This window comes from Lycium ferocissimum, chromosome 7 (genome assembly GCF_029784015.1).
Source record: "Lycium ferocissimum isolate CSIRO_LF1 chromosome 7, AGI_CSIRO_Lferr_CH_V1, whole genome shotgun sequence".
Taxonomy (NCBI): Eukaryota; Viridiplantae; Streptophyta; class Magnoliopsida; order Solanales; family Solanaceae; genus Lycium; species Lycium ferocissimum.
Window position 1 is genome coordinate 31,832,100 of NC_081348.1, and position 18,554 is coordinate 31,850,653.

The 18,554-nt window shown below is 34.2% G+C and overlaps 2 protein-coding genes across 3 annotated transcripts in view; both read right to left on the reverse strand.

Annotated features, from left to right (window-relative positions):
• Positions 1-3,968: 3,968 nt before the first annotated feature.
• LOC132064407 (zinc finger CCCH domain-containing protein 3) overlaps positions 3,969-18,554 on the reverse strand; it is a 35,217-nt gene continuing 20,631 nt past the window's right edge. The window contains exons 2-7 of the mRNA XM_059457378.1: positions 8,263-8,425; positions 8,122-8,186; positions 6,763-6,847; positions 5,335-5,397; positions 5,002-5,111; positions 3,969-4,315 (exon numbers count right to left, since the gene is read on the reverse strand). Of these exons, the coding sequence (XP_059313361.1) occupies positions 5,002-5,111; positions 5,335-5,397; positions 6,763-6,847; positions 8,122-8,186; positions 8,263-8,392 (453 nt within the window). The 5' untranslated portion in view covers positions 8,393-8,425 and the 3' untranslated portion in view covers positions 3,969-4,315. The remainder of the gene's footprint in view (positions 4,316-5,001; positions 5,112-5,334; positions 5,398-6,762; positions 6,848-8,121; positions 8,187-8,262; positions 8,426-18,554) is intronic.
• On the reverse strand, positions 10,783-17,382 carry LOC132064405 (shaggy-related protein kinase NtK-1). Of its 2 annotated transcripts, none has more exons than XM_059457374.1 (13): positions 17,260-17,382; positions 15,838-15,999; positions 15,622-15,714; positions 15,336-15,395; positions 14,939-15,211; positions 14,545-14,619; positions 13,557-13,613; positions 13,320-13,460; positions 13,170-13,220; positions 12,370-12,465; positions 12,194-12,277; positions 11,263-11,365; positions 10,783-11,174 (listed from the first exon to the last, which is right to left on the reverse strand). In XM_059457374.1, the coding sequence occupies exons 2-13, from the start codon at positions 15,949-15,951 to the stop codon at positions 11,092-11,094; spliced, it is 1,230 nt and encodes a 409-aa protein (XP_059313357.1). In that variant the 5' UTR covers positions 15,952-15,999; positions 17,260-17,382; the 3' UTR covers positions 10,783-11,091. The 2 variants fall into 2 exon arrangements, with proteins under 2 accessions (XP_059313357.1, XP_059313356.1); XM_059457373.1 differs by having other exon boundaries at positions 17,205-17,381.

Genomic DNA, 18,554 nt, shown 5'->3' on the forward strand with positions numbered 1-18,554 from the left:
ATCAAAATACACTAATAGTGTCCCAAAACTGGTGAGACTGCCCAATGTCAAAGTTATTCTGATGGAATTATTGTTAGGATATACTATTAACCATGCCAATGTATATAAGTTATATCCGAACAAGAAAAGAGAAGGGTAATGGGAGCCGGTGTTTGGAGGGGGGTGGGTATGAGATAATCATAATAGTGAAAATCTAAAGAAACCCACGTTTTCATCCCATTACTGTTATGATCCACTTTATTAAAGGTTGGTCCCAAAACAAAGTGAGTTGATAGAATCCGTGTCTCAAGATATGATACCCCTTTATGGATGCTATTTTTCAGTTATTTTTGTATCAGATGGAATTACATGCTATGGTTAATACGTATGGTTAAAAATCTGCCTCAGAAAATGCTTCTTTTAGTGGACATAAGAAAAGGATTACATTTCCCTTGGTGGGTAGATTTCACATTTGTGTGCTCGATCACACTAACTGAAAAATGACTAATGACTTATCTATCAAAATTTTCATATTTAGTGCTATCTTTAGATTATGCACCTAATTGATGAGCTCGAACATGCGCCAATATGAGTGAGTCTTGTTTTTACATGTGTTAAGATTTAAAAGGCACATAGTAGGGATGTAGCTTTTGTATATAATTCACATAGAGCGACTGAGTGAGCGCATATGAAGGTTTAGGTGTTATAGTAGCTATTTGTAAAACTTAATAATAAATCAAGCTATGGGATATTTTCTTTGAAAGTGGGACATTGAGCGCATGTGCGATATAGGTGTTAGATGGTGGTTTTGAGAGGATACATAAACCCAATCTACAATTAGTCGAATTCTTGATAGCTAAAAAAAAAAAACTAAAGGTGTTTGACATAACATAAATTAGAAGATCCATCTCAAGCACAGATTAAGATGTCACAATTCGAACCGCAAATGCACAAGTTCGAATCCGGTAAATTCTTTGTTGCTACTCCTAGTTAGACCTTTACAACTCCTTGATCATTTTAAGAAGAGATAAATCTCTCAAATTTTGACTTTAGAAAAAAACTATTATAATATCCGAAAAAATTAAAATAAGCTTTCACCTTGTTAAAAACTTCCTTCAGTAATTTAACTAAAGAAAATTGGTCTTAACATTTTTAGTCAGCCGATTAAGAAAAGTTTGGCTGCCAAGTCGTAAAAGTTTGTAGCTGTTGTCGGTGTATGCTCAGTAAATTATAAGTGTATAGTTATTATAGAATGTAAGCACTGATTAATAAATATTATATATTGAAATTATACATTAATTATACACTGCATACTAGCTAAAATTTGTAAAAAAAATAAAATAAAGGTCTAGTTTATCTTTTATTGTGAGCTTCATTGGTTTGCTGTGTAATGTCAAAATCCCAAAGAATATCCTTTAGTTTTCTTCATTCTTTTAGGACCAGGAATTTCGGGCGTCTAACAAAATATTTTTCCACTAGGAGTAGATAAAAACCCCTTATAGCCATAGGACCACTCGTTGCTTCGTCGTTAATTTCCATTGTGTAAAATTGGCTTTAGAAAGTCAAAAGAAAGCATAGTTGAATGCTTATAAGAAACAAACATATTACAGAGCAATAGCCGAGCATGCTTTGATACATATTGTTTTGGAATTTTGTGCTGACATTACCTTATGCATACTTTGATTTTTGGTACTACAAAATGGGGAGTTTTATTTTGTTGGAGTGGCGGAGATAGTACGTATTATTTATGGCAACAATTGAGATAGATAATATTTTTCTTGGATGATAAAGTTTGGTAGTCAAAATAAAGTGGGCATGGAATGACCCATTAGTAGAAAATAACACTTACATTATTTATGGAAATTAAGATAAGACTTAAGTGCTTAACCTTAACTCGAGGGAGAACATTCTTAAATTATTGTGATGTAGGTTCACTTTCAAGAGAATAAAGATGCAATTAATTAATCCCTAAAAAACCACCCAAGTGCTCGAACTAAATGGGGAATATTCTTTAATACATAAGTGGAGCGAGTCAATTTACTGGTTAAAATCAATATTTTGCATTTTTTAAAAAGTTCGGCTTTAAAATCACATCAATAATATATATATCTATCGAAAGTATAATCCGATTTTATTTTATTTTTTTGGAAAATCCAAAAATTTACCTACAATTACTTTATAAGTCACTTGATTGTGTAAATATTTTTTAGGAAAAAGGTGCAAATATACACTTGAGGAATCGATCATGATTTAGAGCAGAATTCACCTCGTTAAAAAGTGGTGCATATATAGTCAAAACAAATGGGAGACGTAAATTTTGGCCTTGACATTTTAAAAAAATCATTTTGAGAAGACATTGTTTTTTAATTAAAAAATGTCACATGACTTTTTATGTTAAAAAAAAAAAAAAAGTACCTATTTTGCAATAATTATCAGCCATGTAATTTTTTAAGCCACAAGGACCTACAGGTGCCTTCAGGGTAAGACTTATCTTTCCTCCTTTCATTTAAAAAAAAACGTATAACCTTACATTTGCTTCTTTTGAGGATTTAAAGCTAAGGAGATTTTTTTTTTACATCTGTATAGTTTAACAACCCACAAAAAAAATTTTATTAAATTATCAAATAGTAACTTTAAAAAAAATAATTACTTTATAAGTCACTAAAAAGGATGGGTATACGATTTTTTTTTTTTCAAAAAAGCCACGTAATCATTTTCTATATTAGAAGATAAGCTTTTAAAAAGTCATTTAGCGTTTTTTCAAAAAAAAAAAAAAAATATAAGCTACCTATTTTTTCAAAACGTGGTAATTTTTTTCTTGGGTAGTTTTGTTCATTTAAAAAAATTTAGTTTTTTTTTTTTTTTAAAAAACGGAGATATATATATTTTTTTTGCGCGCAATTTTGTGTATGGTAAACCGTCGCATGTCAAGAAGCATGTTGTTTACCTGCTAACCTATGTTCTACCCAAGTTCCTAACTATGCAAGCATCCCAAGTTTTTTCCAAGTTAAAACTAGTATAAATAGGAAATGACATGGGAGTTGGTATAGGAACCAGTTCAGCAGGAGAGTTATTAACACTACTAGGGCATGCGCTGTTCATATTCACATCGTGTATGATATATTTTGAGAAGAGGGTCACATTCCTACCACCAGTACCAACGCTGCGTTTCTGGTTTCTATAATAACTCCATTTTGGGTGTCAGTTTTTGGAGTAGTAGTTGTGCTATCTAACGACAGTTCTGCCAATGGATGTAATGGAGCAACCCTTTTGCAGTGTGTGTGATGAATGCAGTGAGCTCAATCAGTTCTTTTCCTGAGACAACTGGATGTGGATCAGACTTGGTGCCCATGCCTCCCAGATAGCGCCTATGTGTGGGACATCTAGTAAAAGTGAGAGTTCTGAACCATGGTAGGATAAATACCAACATACTTTAAGTTGCTAACATGTGACCCATTTTGGGTGTGAGGTTATGAGTTCAATGGATGTAATGGAGCAACCCTTTTGCAGTGTGTGTGAAATGCAGTGAGCTCAATCAGTTCTTTTCAGACAATGATGGGGTAAGACTTGGTGCCCATGCAGATACAATATAAAAGTGAGAGTTCCCATGGAAGGTTAAATGATCCGGCCCGCCCCACACTCCACGCATAGCGGGAGCTTAGTGCACCGGCTTGCCTCTTTTTTTTTTTTTTTTTTTTTTCTTTCTTCCTCTTATTTGTCACACTGAAGCACAACTTAACATACCATGTGTAGAATGGTGATTTACTCCGCTAAAACTGAGAATTAGAATATGAAGAGAGCACTGCATGTGAAAAGGCCATTATAGAATATTGGTTGCATGCCTTACACGGAAGCTATAGAAATGATCCAAAAGTATCTCAGACCAAGGTAGATCACCTCTTCGAAATGATATAGATCTTCTATGTAATTGTATCAACAGTATCCTTGTCCAACTAAGCTACTAAGGGCCCAATTTTGTTAATATAAAGAATATAAACATGAAAACACCCTTAGGCTTCTTTACAAAAATAAGGCAGAGTCTCTCCTGATATGTTCTGAAATTAACAATTGTAAGCTCCAAACCCTACTGCTCAAACTCATCTAATTTGTAACCTCCAAATGATAGCCACCAAGACCACAGTCAAGCAGTGAAACTAGTAATCCACATATTGCACCAAAGGTGGTCCAACCAGTATGACCATCTGAAATCAACATTAATTGCGACTTAAAAGGGTCACAGAGAAAAAAAAAGGAAAGACTTAAAAAGAGTATGAATAACCTTCTGCAACCAAATATGCTGAGCATTTATTCCTGCCACCACACTAAAATTTCCAATCTGAATAACAGGCATGTGAAATCGAAATGATAAGAAGATAACCAGGTTATCATTAAATTAAAACCAGCATTCTTGAATCTTTCATACCCTTAAGGTGTCACTGGACAATTATCTCTAATTACTACATAGATAATTAGATTCATCAGAAGAAGAATTAGGCCAAAAATTAGGATACATTCTGGGAAAATCAAACTTCCATCTTCTTCCATATCGATGTACACAAAGAGAACCATGTACTTGAGAAGGGAAATGTATTCCATAATTTATCAGCACGTATTCTTTCCAATCCCGAGTTAGCCTCAGTCATATCAATGAAAGAAAAGAAGCAACCAATAGAATGAGGATGTTTGTTAATGATGGTGTCAACAGCTATACCTACCAATTCCCATTCAATTTCTTGGGTTATTAAACTTTCAAAATCAGGGGCAAATTCCACAATCACCAAAACATTATGACAGCAGAGCAGCTAGAGATAAACAAAATTAGGACCAGACAAATTTAGGAGCATATAAGAATATTAATACAGCCAGAAAAGATAACCTGTTTCTAACTGCACATCACTCAACTGAAATTGCAGTCATCTATTTCTCCATAGTCAATATAGTACTTATAGTTAGGGCAATCTATGTGTTCAATCAACCTACTCTACAGCATATCTGACAAGAGTAGTAAATGAGATGCCAGACCTATCCCCAGTCAACAAATGGGAGAGGTGGATAACCACGCTCAGGCGGAGGTCTTAGAGAGGGAGGCAGATTGCCCAGCGATGCTCCGGCGTTTTCTCTGAACACATCACCTACTACAACCAAGAATATCACATTTAAATTTAAAATACAAAAACATCCACCAAGAACATCAGCAGATTAATTGGGAAATTGGAAAAATTACAAAACAAGACATCTTAAACGATGTTTAGTCATAGATGGCCCGGATATTAATGTTTTTTTTTTTTTTTTTTTTTTTGAAATGGTGAGATTAATGTTCATATAGAAGAAAATAAATGCAAGAGCAATGCTTGCCTGGAAAAGAGGCCGAACCAAAAGGTTGACTAGTTGAGTGAAAACCCTCTCTACTAATTTCCCCTGAGAATTGGATGAAGAAAAGGAAATCGAAAGTTGCATGCACTGTGTTCTTCCATAGCTATTCAAATTCATAGGAGATAATTTTGCAATCAAGTATACTGCCAATTCAAGTGTATATCCATATCAAAAATAAATACATCACAGGTTAAGAAACTAATTCAGGTCCCCCAATCTTTTCGAATAACTATACGAAATGAAAACTCAAAATTACAGGACAAAGAACTTCAAAATAGTTGGTACATAGATTTTAAAATCTTGAATGAAGAAGTTGTAGCATAACAAGATATGTCCCCTGACAAACTGCATACTACTATTAACAATCGAAAAAAGCACAGAATACTGTTTGCACAAGTTACTTCTGCACATTGCCAATTCCAAGAAATTCAAAAGAATGATTCCCCAGAGCTACTAAAAGCTCTGGCTTCCCAAAAGTTAGATTACTTTCCTAAGATGTCCCTTTTGAGAGTAGTACAACATCTGAAAAAAATAGGACATCTTTTGGATGTGGAACAAGGACAACCATTTCAAGAAACAGCAAACAACAGAACTTTTGACATTGACTGCATTATACCACTTTCCAATTCCCTCCCAGAAAGAAAGCCCAAAACCATTAGAGTGTTTCCGGATATATTGATCCACATAGCAGTAATTCGAATCCAGAGCACTTTCTGGACAAACTTTCTTAGACAGGCCCTTCTGATTTCTTTACATCATCAATTGTTAAATGAAGCAAAAATGTCCATCAATTTTTTTGAGAATCATCAACAGAAATTGCAAAATGAAAAGCTCTTTTCATTCTTCAAGGGAAAAAAAAAAAAAAAGTTAAACTTGAAGTGCAATACTCTTTCAGGACACAAGTATCAAGCCCGAAATCAGATCAATATCTTGTTCGTTATGAATAAATCTGGTTAGATAAGTATGTAACAGTGACAGTGAAAGTTTGCTTTGTCCAATTTGATGCCCCGATTAGTCTAGGGTAGGAAATTCCTTAGGAGTTGGATAATTAGTCTTCCTAAACACGTGAGTAACTCATTATTCGTCATTGGTTTATAGTTAGTCACAACTTGCTTGTAGTAATTCCACTTTGTGATTCACCTAGTACCGGGCAGTCTCTAAACTAATCCAATCCCTACGAAAAACAAACAAAAAAAAAAAAATCCTCTGTGCAAAGCTACCTCATCTGCCAGCCAACTAGTCTTCTCAGACAAACACAAGTACTCTCTCAAAATAAAAAACAAAAACACTTTTGAGGCCAGTAAGTTTAAATAGTTAGCGTGATACTTATATAGTTCTATATTTAAGACATTAGTTGATTAACGGTAAAATACTGAATATGAATATACACAAAACTTGCGAGAATGATACCTGGAGGAATTCCCGTTTGGTTCACAGTTTGAGAGTTTTGCTTGGGATGATAATATTTGCAGGAGTCCCCATACTGGCAATACCCCTATGATGCATGTAAAGATATGATCAACAATATTATCCAATAAAGGGTGTCAAACACATAGAATTCTTTGGAGTATAGACTTCACCATACCCTATCAATTAGTGTTACTCTTTCAACATGTAAATAACGTGTCACACTGAAGTCAACAATATGAGTGTCACTGTCATCTGACCTTGGGTAATAAAATCCGGTGGATGAAGTAAAGCAACATTCAGTTATGCCCATTTATGTTCATTAACTTTGTGAATAAAAGTACTATCAGTAATGTTTATCAACACATTACTACTTACATTTTGCAACCATAATGATGTGAATCTGCTAAAATTACAGCTTAAGCTAAGTTAGCAGCTTATGAAACTCACCTTCCACGAAATCATACCACGCTCCTCAAGTTGGAGACACAATTATACCATCAATGCGTTAAGGGGAAATCTAATCACCATGTTACTTGACATTCTATAGTAAATTATTCTTAGAGTTACCAAAGGTGCTTCTGTTATAGAGTACAATACTCAAAAGGCCTAAGCTCCGGTTACAACTCGGCGTTATTCTGAGATGCTCTTAGGTCTTACAAAACCTTATATATTTAAGAGAAAAGGCCTAACTAAACCTTAAATTTTACTTCAAGCAATCTTAAAATGCAGTAATCTCTCTTTCATTCTTTCGTTTTATCGGTTATTATGAGATGCATCATTTCTTCATCAAAAAAGCTTATGAAATGCATCAATTGAACTCCTGAGTATAGCCAGTCCAATCTTGCATTAAGGAGGAGGATTACAATAGGTAAACTACAGCATAAGGACTCAAACTATGATGAACCCTCTGAATAAAAGATACTGATGATCCATATAACCACTCCAACTAGTTTAGGATTGAGATGTAAATGATTGCTTGATTGATTGATGAAATGGATTAATCTGACTCGTTTATCACTTGTGTTCCTTCTTCCTTCACCCTAGTTGAGCACTGCTGTCAAATGGACAACCCAAAACCTCAACAACAACATAACCTGTGTAATCCCGCAAAGTGGGGTGTGGGGAGGGTAGAGTGTACGCAGACCTCACCCCTACTTTGGGAGGTAGAGAGGTTGTTTCTCGGCTCAGAATAAAGCAATAACAAAGCAGGTCAAACAGTATGTAACTAATAACAGAAAGGACAACAAATAACCTGGAACAGGATAAATAATTAATGAAGTAATAATACAATTTCCGACTCGAAATCTGAAAATATTGCAGAATATTTGAATATTAAAACAAAGAAAAGAGGAGGAGTACCGTTCGAACAAAGTGATTGCAGACTCCTTTACCAAACGAATCCGGATCGTTAAATAACTGAGGATCTGCTATCCCAGAAAAAGCATTTAATAACACTTGCAGTTGGAAATTAAGAAGAAGAAAAAGGAGAAACTAACTTACTGCGCAAGGAATCGTACCAAAGAGCTTTGGATCTCTGATGTTGAACACCTTGAAGATGACGCCTCCGAGCTGCTGGAGTATCCTGGAATTCCTTATCGCAGTAATCGCAGTAGTATTTCCCCAATGGCATTTTTGGTTTAAACAATTCCCGATGCTTTTATACCTTTGCCTGGGAATATACAAGTTTCTCGTTTGGTTTCCTTTTTTTCTATAAAATCACTCTTTTCTTTGAAGAAATGGGCTGCTCTTTAATTTACTTATTAGTAGGGCGTTCGGCCATGAACATCAAATATTTGTCACTTTATTTGGAATTTTGTTGTTGGAGTTAAAGATGGAATTGTCTTTGGTTAGAGTTTTTGCAAAAAATATTTAGTTCTTGAATGTACCTGAGAGTGGAAAAAAAAAAAAAAAGGTTTTAGTTGTTTTTTAAATTCAAAATACAACTTAAGTTGTATTTGAAATTTTATGGCCAAAAGCTGATTTTTAAATAATGTGGAAAAAAAATCCGGGGAAAAAAGTGAAAAATGTCCATGGCTAAATGGCTCCTAATTTTTGTCCAGATTCGGACTTGTGTTAAGCATAAGTTCTTCAATCATGCAGCTAGAGGCGGATTCAGGATTTGAAGTTTCCAGGTGCCATGCGTCATTCAATCAATTCGGGCTTTGATTCGAGTTATTTGTCTTTTCGGGCTTTGATTCAGCTTATTGTCTTTTCCGATGGAACATTTGTTTATGGCAATATACAGAAGAGAAAAGCATAAAATTTCCAATAATATTACATTTATCATAAATATCCATCATTCATTTACAATTGTCCTCGACGAGGTTTCATCTTCTGAAAATGATCAATGATGACATCATTACTTACATTTGTAAATTCATCACACTCTTATGTAACAAACTAAACAATCATTCAAATATTGATCACCAATGCTATTCCGCACTTCATTTTTTATCCGCTTCATGGATGAGAATGCTCTCTCCACAGTTGCGGTAGCAACAGGTAAGATCAGAGTTAACTTCACAAGTGAATAAGTTGAGATCGGCTTCAAGCGATCCTAAATTGAGCACATCTATAAGTTGAGAACGATTGGCATCCGTACTAGAACTTGGTTGAGAACAACTTATTTTGTGAGAAATTTATCCATCTTCAAAGAATCAGAGCACTTCCCTATAAACCGAAAGTTCAATTCAACTCACAATTGATTCAAATTCAATAGGGAAATTACCCTTTCTTATCAACATATAATCTCAATTCTACTAACGAAAATAAGAGCCATCCCAATTTGAGCACTTAATTTCAAATCCTAGAACTCCTAAGGACATGTAGTAACAAAAATCTAAGGACAAGAAACTACGAGAATAATGCTAATCCCGAAGGGGAGCGAGACAATGCTCAACAAATGTATAATAGCATCACATTTGAAGTAAGGCACCACAAATTTAAGCAGCCAACAAAAAACACACAAAGCAATATGCCAGCTTCTTTACAAAAATGTACACACCCACAAGCAAAATTACACTTTTATACATAACTCTACAAAAAGCACAAGCAAGGTTACAATTTTTCTATAAAACTGTACACACCCACAAGAAAAATGACAACTTTTATACATAAATGTACAAAACCCACAATCAAGATTAAAAACTTTTATACATAAATGTACAACACAAGCAAAATGACAACTTTTATACATAAATGTACAAAACCCACAAGCAAGATTACAACTTTTATACAAAACTGTACACACCCATAAGCAAGATTACAACTTTTATACATAACTGAACAAAACCCACAAGCATGATTACAACTTTAACACAAAAAAGCATTTTTGCAAGAAAAAAACTCAAAAGAAATCAAGAAAGAAAGACCAAGAGCCTTACAATGGGTCAATGGAGGAAGTAGCCTAATGGAATTTTGGCTTTGGGGCAATGAAGAGGGTTTGTTTATTTGATGATAATTGAGAAGAGAGGGTTGTTTATTTGATGAGAATTGAGAAGAGAGGGTTTGTTCTTTTTTGTTTTTTTTATGAGAAGAGATAGCTGTAAATTGATTTGGAAACACTTACCTCTAATGCAATGATTACACTTTGGTTGTTAATTAGATTTCAAAGTCTTTTGTAATGGAAATAGGGGCGTTCACGATTCAATTTGGGTCAGTATTTCTCTAAAAGATGACCAAATCAATTTACAGCTATCTTGCTAATAAAAGGGTCTAACCTGTGTGCATTAACAATGCACAAGCACAAATCGTTTACATCAAAATGACCTGCAACAATATGTAACTGACTGCAGTGATAAAAAATTTAAAAAAACAAATGGTACTTGATAAATGCAGTGAATAGAATGCTAAAATTGATTGAAGTACACGCTAGTAGAAAACAAGTCTTACTTTGTCAATGTATTAAAGTTAAATCCTATTTTCATTTGTCAATCAAGTAAGCAGACTACTGAAAATTGTCTCGTATAAATATAAAGCGTCTCAGGAGCCTACATGTGCCAATATCACAAGCGAGGAACAGCCATATCAACCAGTCACCCTACATATACTTTGAAATCAAATAATAACAAAGTTCACTCGAATTGTTAATTCTTAACCACATAATGTTACAAGCGTAGGACATATCAGAACAGGATAAAAGGAACAGAGGTTGAAGATCGGGTATTTGTTAATCAATTCCCTACATCTGCTTTTACAAAACAAGATATAATAATAATACAAAGGGACAACAGATACATGGGGATAAGGGAAAGAAAGAACAAATTGATACAGAGAAGAAACACATCTTCAAAAGGTACACTTAAATTATTTCTATCACGAGGCAGGTACTCATAACCCAAGGGACGGGCACTGTTTTCTGGCATGCTCCGGAACCAACTTCAATAATACCTCTGCATGCACATTCTTCAACTCTGGTGACAAAAAAGCCAGATTCAATAGATTTAGTTGCAACTTATGGAATGAAGCTATAATCTGAACGAAGTCTTGTCAACAACATACCATGAGCCTTAAAGTTAAACAAGGGAGGAAGAAAGCGTCCATTAGGCAGACGTGTATTGGGATCACGAAGCTCATCAAAAAAGGGGTGAATCAAGGCATCCAACTGCATTCAAAATTAATACACCCATCACAACTTAGAACTAGACATGAATACTCTAATTGACAAATTAAACTACAATGTGATCACCAAAGGAAGCAAGGAAATATACTTGTACAATTGCCAAACTCCAGAACTAATATGGCACATTTTTTTAATAAATAAGCTCCAATATCATTTTAACAGTACGAGACTAAATTAAAGATCTAATGGGCCAAAAAATAGAGAAAAGCTATCCTTGAATCATGAAATCCATAGCTTCACCAACTATATAGTTTCATTGAGAGAGCTAAGCAAGGCCAGCTATGCTTTATATCATACACATTTAGACTGGTAACAAGTATCAAAACGAGCAACGGAGAAGCGGAGCTCAGGATGCCTGAAAATAAATCGCTTATAGACATGTACACCTTCTACTCTGTTTGCAAGATCCTAATATTAAGTAATAAACCAAACCACAATAGCAGGATCAAGAAAACAGATTCTCAAAGTACTGACATGTGTCCCACGAATGGGAGAATCTGTAATCATACACGGCCTTTAAACAACACATTGCACTGCATCTACTACATAACCATGGGTGGAGGTCTTATGAGCCGGAAGTCTCAAAAAGATTTTTTCTTGGAGCGAGTAGGCATTAAGACAAAGAGAAGAAAGAATGGCACGCTATGTTGAGCTAAAACTTTAGGTACTTTTAACAAAATAATGGTTCATGTTTAATCTTTTAAAAAGCATCACAATATGTCAACACTGAACAGAGACACAGAAAGATGACCCATGTATAATCTATGAAATAGATAGGCATAAGAGATTAGCCAAATTTGGCATACTTACAGCAGCACAGCGCAAGTTAGGAGAGTACTGCAGCAGTCTTGAGACCAGATCAACAGCTTCTGGAGGCATGCGCTTGTGAAATATCTACAAATCAAACATTAGAAATGACTTGTTGCCTTGTGTATACTTGCCAGTTCTACGAATGAGTTGGTTATGAAAAGTTGTATTTCAAGTACCTTGTGCCATGGATGAGCTTTAATTTGAGGAAATTTGAACTCATTATAGTTGGGATTCATACATTTAATTTCTTCCCTTGTAGGAGTGCCCAAAACCTGCAAAATATAGTACGAGATTTAGTTTGGGCAAAAGAGAAGTCGACATAGGCCAAATTGACAACAAATTAAGCAACCCATGCAAAAGGTTGGGGATCTTCTTAGCCACATTTATCGAAGACAACAATTGAAATGTCAACAATAAAGAAAGCCGTCTTTTACTAAAACGGTACTTCTATTTCTCTTTCTTTGTCAAAACAGTGAGCTTGTCTTAGTCACATACTTTCCCAACAAGCAGAAAATGGAAACGCGTTCAGTTCTTACTCTTTTAATTTCTTTTTAATCCCCTTATCACATCTTGAAGAAATCTTAATTGCTAAAAAAATCCCCTCACGTGATTAAAATGACAGGAATGTACTAGAACAGACACTATAAAGAGCTACTGTCTCCCCCGACCAGATGCATTTGCCAAAAAAAAAAAAAAAAAAAAAAAAAAAAATAGAATCTGAGAAAGCAGAAATCACACAAGATCCCATTGCGAGTTGAGTAGTAAACAATGCCAAAATAGAAAGGCAGGAAACAAGGCCTATATAAGAAGCACAATTGGATGCAATAAATGAAAAGAAAAACCCAAAAACCGACAAAGATTAAACGAATCAACAAAACAGCAAAAAAACAAAAAAACAAAAAAAAAAAAAGCACAAATCTCATGGAATTGAAGTGGTAAGGGACTGCAGGCAAGAATGTCAAATAGAGGATATTACCTTAATGATCTCAACAAGCTGGTCAACTCCACTTTCACCTGGAAACAGAGGCTGAAGATGGAAGAAAGAAAAAATTGAGATCAGAGAATTGCCAATATAATAAAGAACATTGTCCAAGAATAACTAGTATTAGAAGAAGTAACAACCAACCTGACCAAGAAGTAGCTCAGCTAGGACACAGCCAGCAGACCAAACGTCTATAGCAGTAGTGTACTCTGTTGCACCAAATATGAGCTCCGGTGCTCTATAATACCTAGAGCAGATGTAAGAAATATTTGGTTCTCCTTTAACCTGCCAAAAACGTAGAGCAGATTATCCAATCAGAAAACGCATCAGTAGACTCCTATGTTAGGATGGACAAGAGGCAAAGGGAAAATGTAAACATACCAGAACTTTAGCGCTCCCAAAATCACATAATTTAACCTGGTGGGTATGTGGGTTCACCTGCCAAAAAGAGTACAGGCCATGGCTTCTCAGTATCCAGAAAGAAATGTGAAATGCAAATGGGCAGACAAATAATTCTTAATAGCACTTGCTAACATGTCCAATGGTCATAAGCAACGAGAGTCCAGCAAAATAAATAAAACCCTTTCTTTCAAGTTTTGACGAAAAATTGCATCACTGTGTGACATTAAAATTGCAGAGACATCAGTTCTCCTGTTATATTTTAGGGTCACATCAGTTCTCCTCTTTCACTGTTTCTTTCTAGTATTCTTTAGTTCCAGTCCCTTCAAGAGCCGATAAAGAGGATATTATAAAGGCAATGGTTAGAAAGTTGATTAAATTTTCTGATTTATATGTGAGCTAAGCAGAATAAGTTTCCTGTCTAGGCTAAGACCATAACAAGTGCACCAAATATGTTGATATCAGTATCTCATATAACTATCTTCGTAATAGAATCCAATCGGAAGATAAGATGTCATCCCAATAAGTGATGAAAGCTCATATCAGCACAGCAAAACATATTATCACCACACAATGTCCACTGACAAAATAAACGCAGAACGATGAGCTCATGGGTGCAAGCTACATTCCTATCTCACCGTACATACAACACACCAATCATGTGGCATCCTTTTGTTTCTCTCAGTAGATCAGTAGAGCAAGAAGATTCTAAGAAGAGTAATGAGCACATGAGAAAAGAAATTATTCTCTCTTAGAAGCGATCAACCAAATTGCATTGTTCTTCTCCATGCACCAAATAACTGACAAACTTAAAACATATCTTTGATACATTTTTTTCCACATTTGGAGCAGATACTCAAGCTAACATATATTTTGACGGAACTGCAGCCAAAAAGTCACTGGAAACAATATTTTTTTACCAAAGCTAAAAGGAAATAAACAGAAAAGTCAATGAGATTGATGAGTATACCAAAAGATTCTGAGGTTTGATGTCCCTGTGACACACTCCAATGGTGCGGTGTATGTAAGATAATGCCCTGAAAATCTGCCGGACAGAAACAGCATCTTGAACTTCAGGCATGTTAAAAAATACAACCTCAAGAAATCATTAGCTATCAAGTGCATTAACAACAAGGTAACTGAAGTGAAACTAGCTTCTCATAAAAAACCCGCGGTTGGATGGACTTTTCCAAGCTTAGCCCATCCTCAAAACAAACAAAAGAACTAGAAAATATTGGAACAATTTTTGCAGCAATCTCTTGTCCAACATCACATGCATATGAAAAAGAAGGGAAAACAATGTCCTGTACAACAGAATTGGCAGACGTCTCGTATTGGGAGTTCTTGAGAAAAGAGCACACTACCTGATATGTATAAAGCTTCACAAGTATCAATGGCATCCTTTGGTTCAGCTTGTTGTAGTGTTTGATAACACGGTGAACAGTTTCAGGTACATACTCAAGAACCAAGTTAAGATAGAGTTCATCCTTGTCAGTTGTGGAAAAGAAGCAGTGTTTCAAAGACACAACATTAGGGTGGTCAAGAAGACGCATGGTCTGCAACTCTCGGTTCTTATATCTCTTATCTTGAAGAACCTTCTTAATAGCAACAGTTTCACCAGTCTCTAAGCATTTTGCCTGAGTAACCAAATCAGAAAATCACACAATTATGCACATTATAGTTCTCTCCGAGTTTAGGAAGAGTGTATTGATAGGCATACATGAACAATGGCCCCTTGCAATAAAGAAAATAAAATAATACCTGAAACACTACTCCAAACGATCCTTGTCCAACAACACGTTCAGCCATGTAACTAATAGTCTGCATGAACCCCACCACACAAAATGACAAGAATAAGAAAAGCAACTAGTAAAGACCAAGTGAAATTGTGCAACTAACAATTTAGCCAAAAATAAGAACATGCGTCCACTCATAATCATTTTACTTGTCTACCCTCATCAATTCAAGAAGAGTAAAAGCCGGAACCACCAAACTTCCTCAATGGACCGACAGAATAAAAATCAAAGTGAGAGACATGGCATATTACCTGTTTTGGCTGGCCATTTCTACCACCAATAGTTGTCACTATTATGTGGCCCGTCTCAGTCCCATTACCGTCAACGATTGCTGCTTCCATTTCCTACAAATGAACAGTTTAAATCTGTTGAATAAAGTTGGAAACCGAGAAATCAACACAATAAAGGAGGATGATCAAATTAATAAAGACAAAAAGCAAAGAGCTTATGCTCTTTAATAGCCAAACCTTATCATCCCTGATTCTCATGTCATTCATCTCCTCAGGCAACCTATCTACCCCAGCATTATGGCCACTGGATTCTCTCAAACCCGATGTAGGTGCTAAGCCCACAGAAGCCATTTCCAAGAAAAGCTTGCTTACTAGTTATCACCTCAAAAGGTCATTCACCTGACCAACATGCCATCATAAACCATAAAAAACGGCAACAACAAATATATAAACAAGATGTTATCCCACCAAGGATTTAGTGTTATCACACATCATATCATAGTACATAATATTTATGGTAAAAACCTCCAACCAAAAATAAATACATATATCTTTAAACGGTAATGACTGTACAGTGGAACAACATTAGATTTTCTAACCAATTGAAATTATGTGCTTAAATACAAGAGATCCCTACAGACTCGATGTGTTTCCAATTGATTGTCCAGGAAATTTCTTTAAAACGGAAAATTAAGCTCATTCATTTTCCAGGTAGAGCTATTCTAAATATAGCTTTGTATTTAAGAAACTGCAAATTATCTCCCTCCATTTCCTTCCTTATATTTTTTCTCTACTTGCAAATTATCATCTTTTCCCGATCACTCCATTGAAAAATCAGGAATTTTATAATTCAGGCTCCGGAACAAGATTGCCTACTTTTTTCCATACGTAGCACGTCACACGACAGAAAAAAATATTGAAATATCACCACAACATCAAATCAAATTTCACAAGACCAAAAAAAAAAAAAAATCAACAGCATTTAAAACAAAGAAACATTCCAACAGTTAGAAATAGCTCCGATTGATAATAACAAAATCCAACAAATATTTCTCTGAAAAAACAAATTCCTAAACATCTACATCGAAAAAAGAAACACACATTTGAGAATTAATTAAGTCAAATTTTACCTTTACCGTGCAAGAAAAAAAATCGACGAAAAGAGCAATAGCGCAAATAATTTCAGGTATTAAAATAAATTAGAAAGTAAATAAGAAGAAAAATCAAAGAAGTTAAAACAATAACAAATCCAAAACACGGCTTCATAATAGGTTAAAAAAAAATCAATAAATAAATTACACAAAATCAGTTTTAATAATTAATAAATCCACGAAAAAAACGAATTACCAAAACTTACATAATAACAAATCCAAAAGATTGCTTCAGAATAGGTAAAAATCAATAAATAAATCACACAATTAGTTTTAACAATTACTAATAAATCCAAAAAAAAAAATACCACAATTTAGAAAAAGATCTAAGCAGATCCATAAATAACCGGATCCGTACGAATTTAAACGAAAAGGCACAACACGGATCTACAACGAAGAATAACAAAGCTAAACTTTCCCAAAACAAAAACAAAAAAGGAAATATATATATACCGAAGGAATTAAAAAAAATGGTTGAGGAGACGGAAAAGACACCGATCGATCTCACCGGCGACCCTCCGATGATAAGAATAGAGATGGAGATGATACCATCACCATGAGAGAGAAATAAGAAAGAAAGAAAAAAAGAACCTGATTGATATATGATATATTGATTGAGAGAGAGAAACAGATGTGTTTTTATTTCTTGCTTTTTTTTCTCTCTGTAGGACTAGTATTTATTATTTTGTTTTGTTTATTCTATAATTCTTATACATTTTGTTCACAAGCAGGCCCTTTTTTTTTTTTTTTTTTTTTGTGGGGTTGGTAAAAATGCGAGAGAGTGACAGTCAAAGTAGAAGCAATATTAAATATATTTTCATTGGCTGATGATTTTTTGTAAGCCACAAGGTTTAATAAAAAACTTCTTTACTTTATATATATTCATGAAGTAAACAATAATTAGTTTTAATTGATTGTGAAAAGTCGATTCTATCAAAGATAGCCTCTCTACCCATAAAGAGATAGGAGTAAAGCCAAGGTACATCTTAACTTTAGATGTCACTACTGAAATTGACGTTAATAAAATTAAAAGGGGCTAAAATTCTACGTATGTAAAAATAGTTCACTTTGTGAATATTTGATAAAAGTGAAAAAATAATATATGCATATATATAGAGAGAGAGAGATATTAGCATCATCCCGACCTCTTCAAAATTATTTTACCTCATAATTTTTTACCCATATCAAATTATTATTTTTTCCAAAATTTCAGACTATGAAATTATTATTATTATTTTTGCTGAAAAATTATCCATATTATTTTTCTTTGAAAAAAAAATTTGGGTGAATGAGATATTTTAGTGAAAAAAATTATTTGAGGTAAACAATGCGGAAAACTGGCACATCCCACAAAAAAATGTCACATGATTTGGACAGAGAGAGAAATTAATTTTTAAAATTAAAGCAGTAGTAGTATTTTATACATTTTTCAATTTTACTTGTATTTTGACCGTTAATAAAATTACACTATCTACGTATGTAATGTGTCACTTTGTGAATATTTGATAAAAGTGAAAAAATAATATATACATAGAGAGAGAGAGAATTTATTAACCTAAAAGTTATGTTAGATAGATTGAAATATCAAATTAAATTTTAGATATGAATAATTTAATTCTTAGAAATTATGAATGAGATATTGGTGATTTCAAAACAATGCGGCAAACTGGCACATCCCACAAAAAAATGTCACATGATTTGGACAGAGAGAGAAATTAATTTTAAAATTAAAGCAGTAGTAGTATTTTATACATCTCATTTTACTTGTATCTTGACCGTTCAAAGCCATAATTTAGAAAAACA

Coding starts and splice junctions, on each gene's coding strand:
- LOC132064405 (XM_059457374.1), bottom strand. CDS start 15,951: ATGGCTTCTGTGGGCTTAGCACCTACATCGGGTTTGAGAGAATCCAGT. Junction 13,221..13,319: donor CTGAGCTACTTCTTGGTCAG/GTTGGTTGTTAC, acceptor TTCCATCTTCAG/CCTCTGTTTCCAGGTGAAAG. Junction 11,175..11,262: donor GTTTAACTTTAAGGCTCATG/GTATGTTGTTGA, acceptor TTTTGTCACCAG/AGTTGAAGAATGTGCATGCA.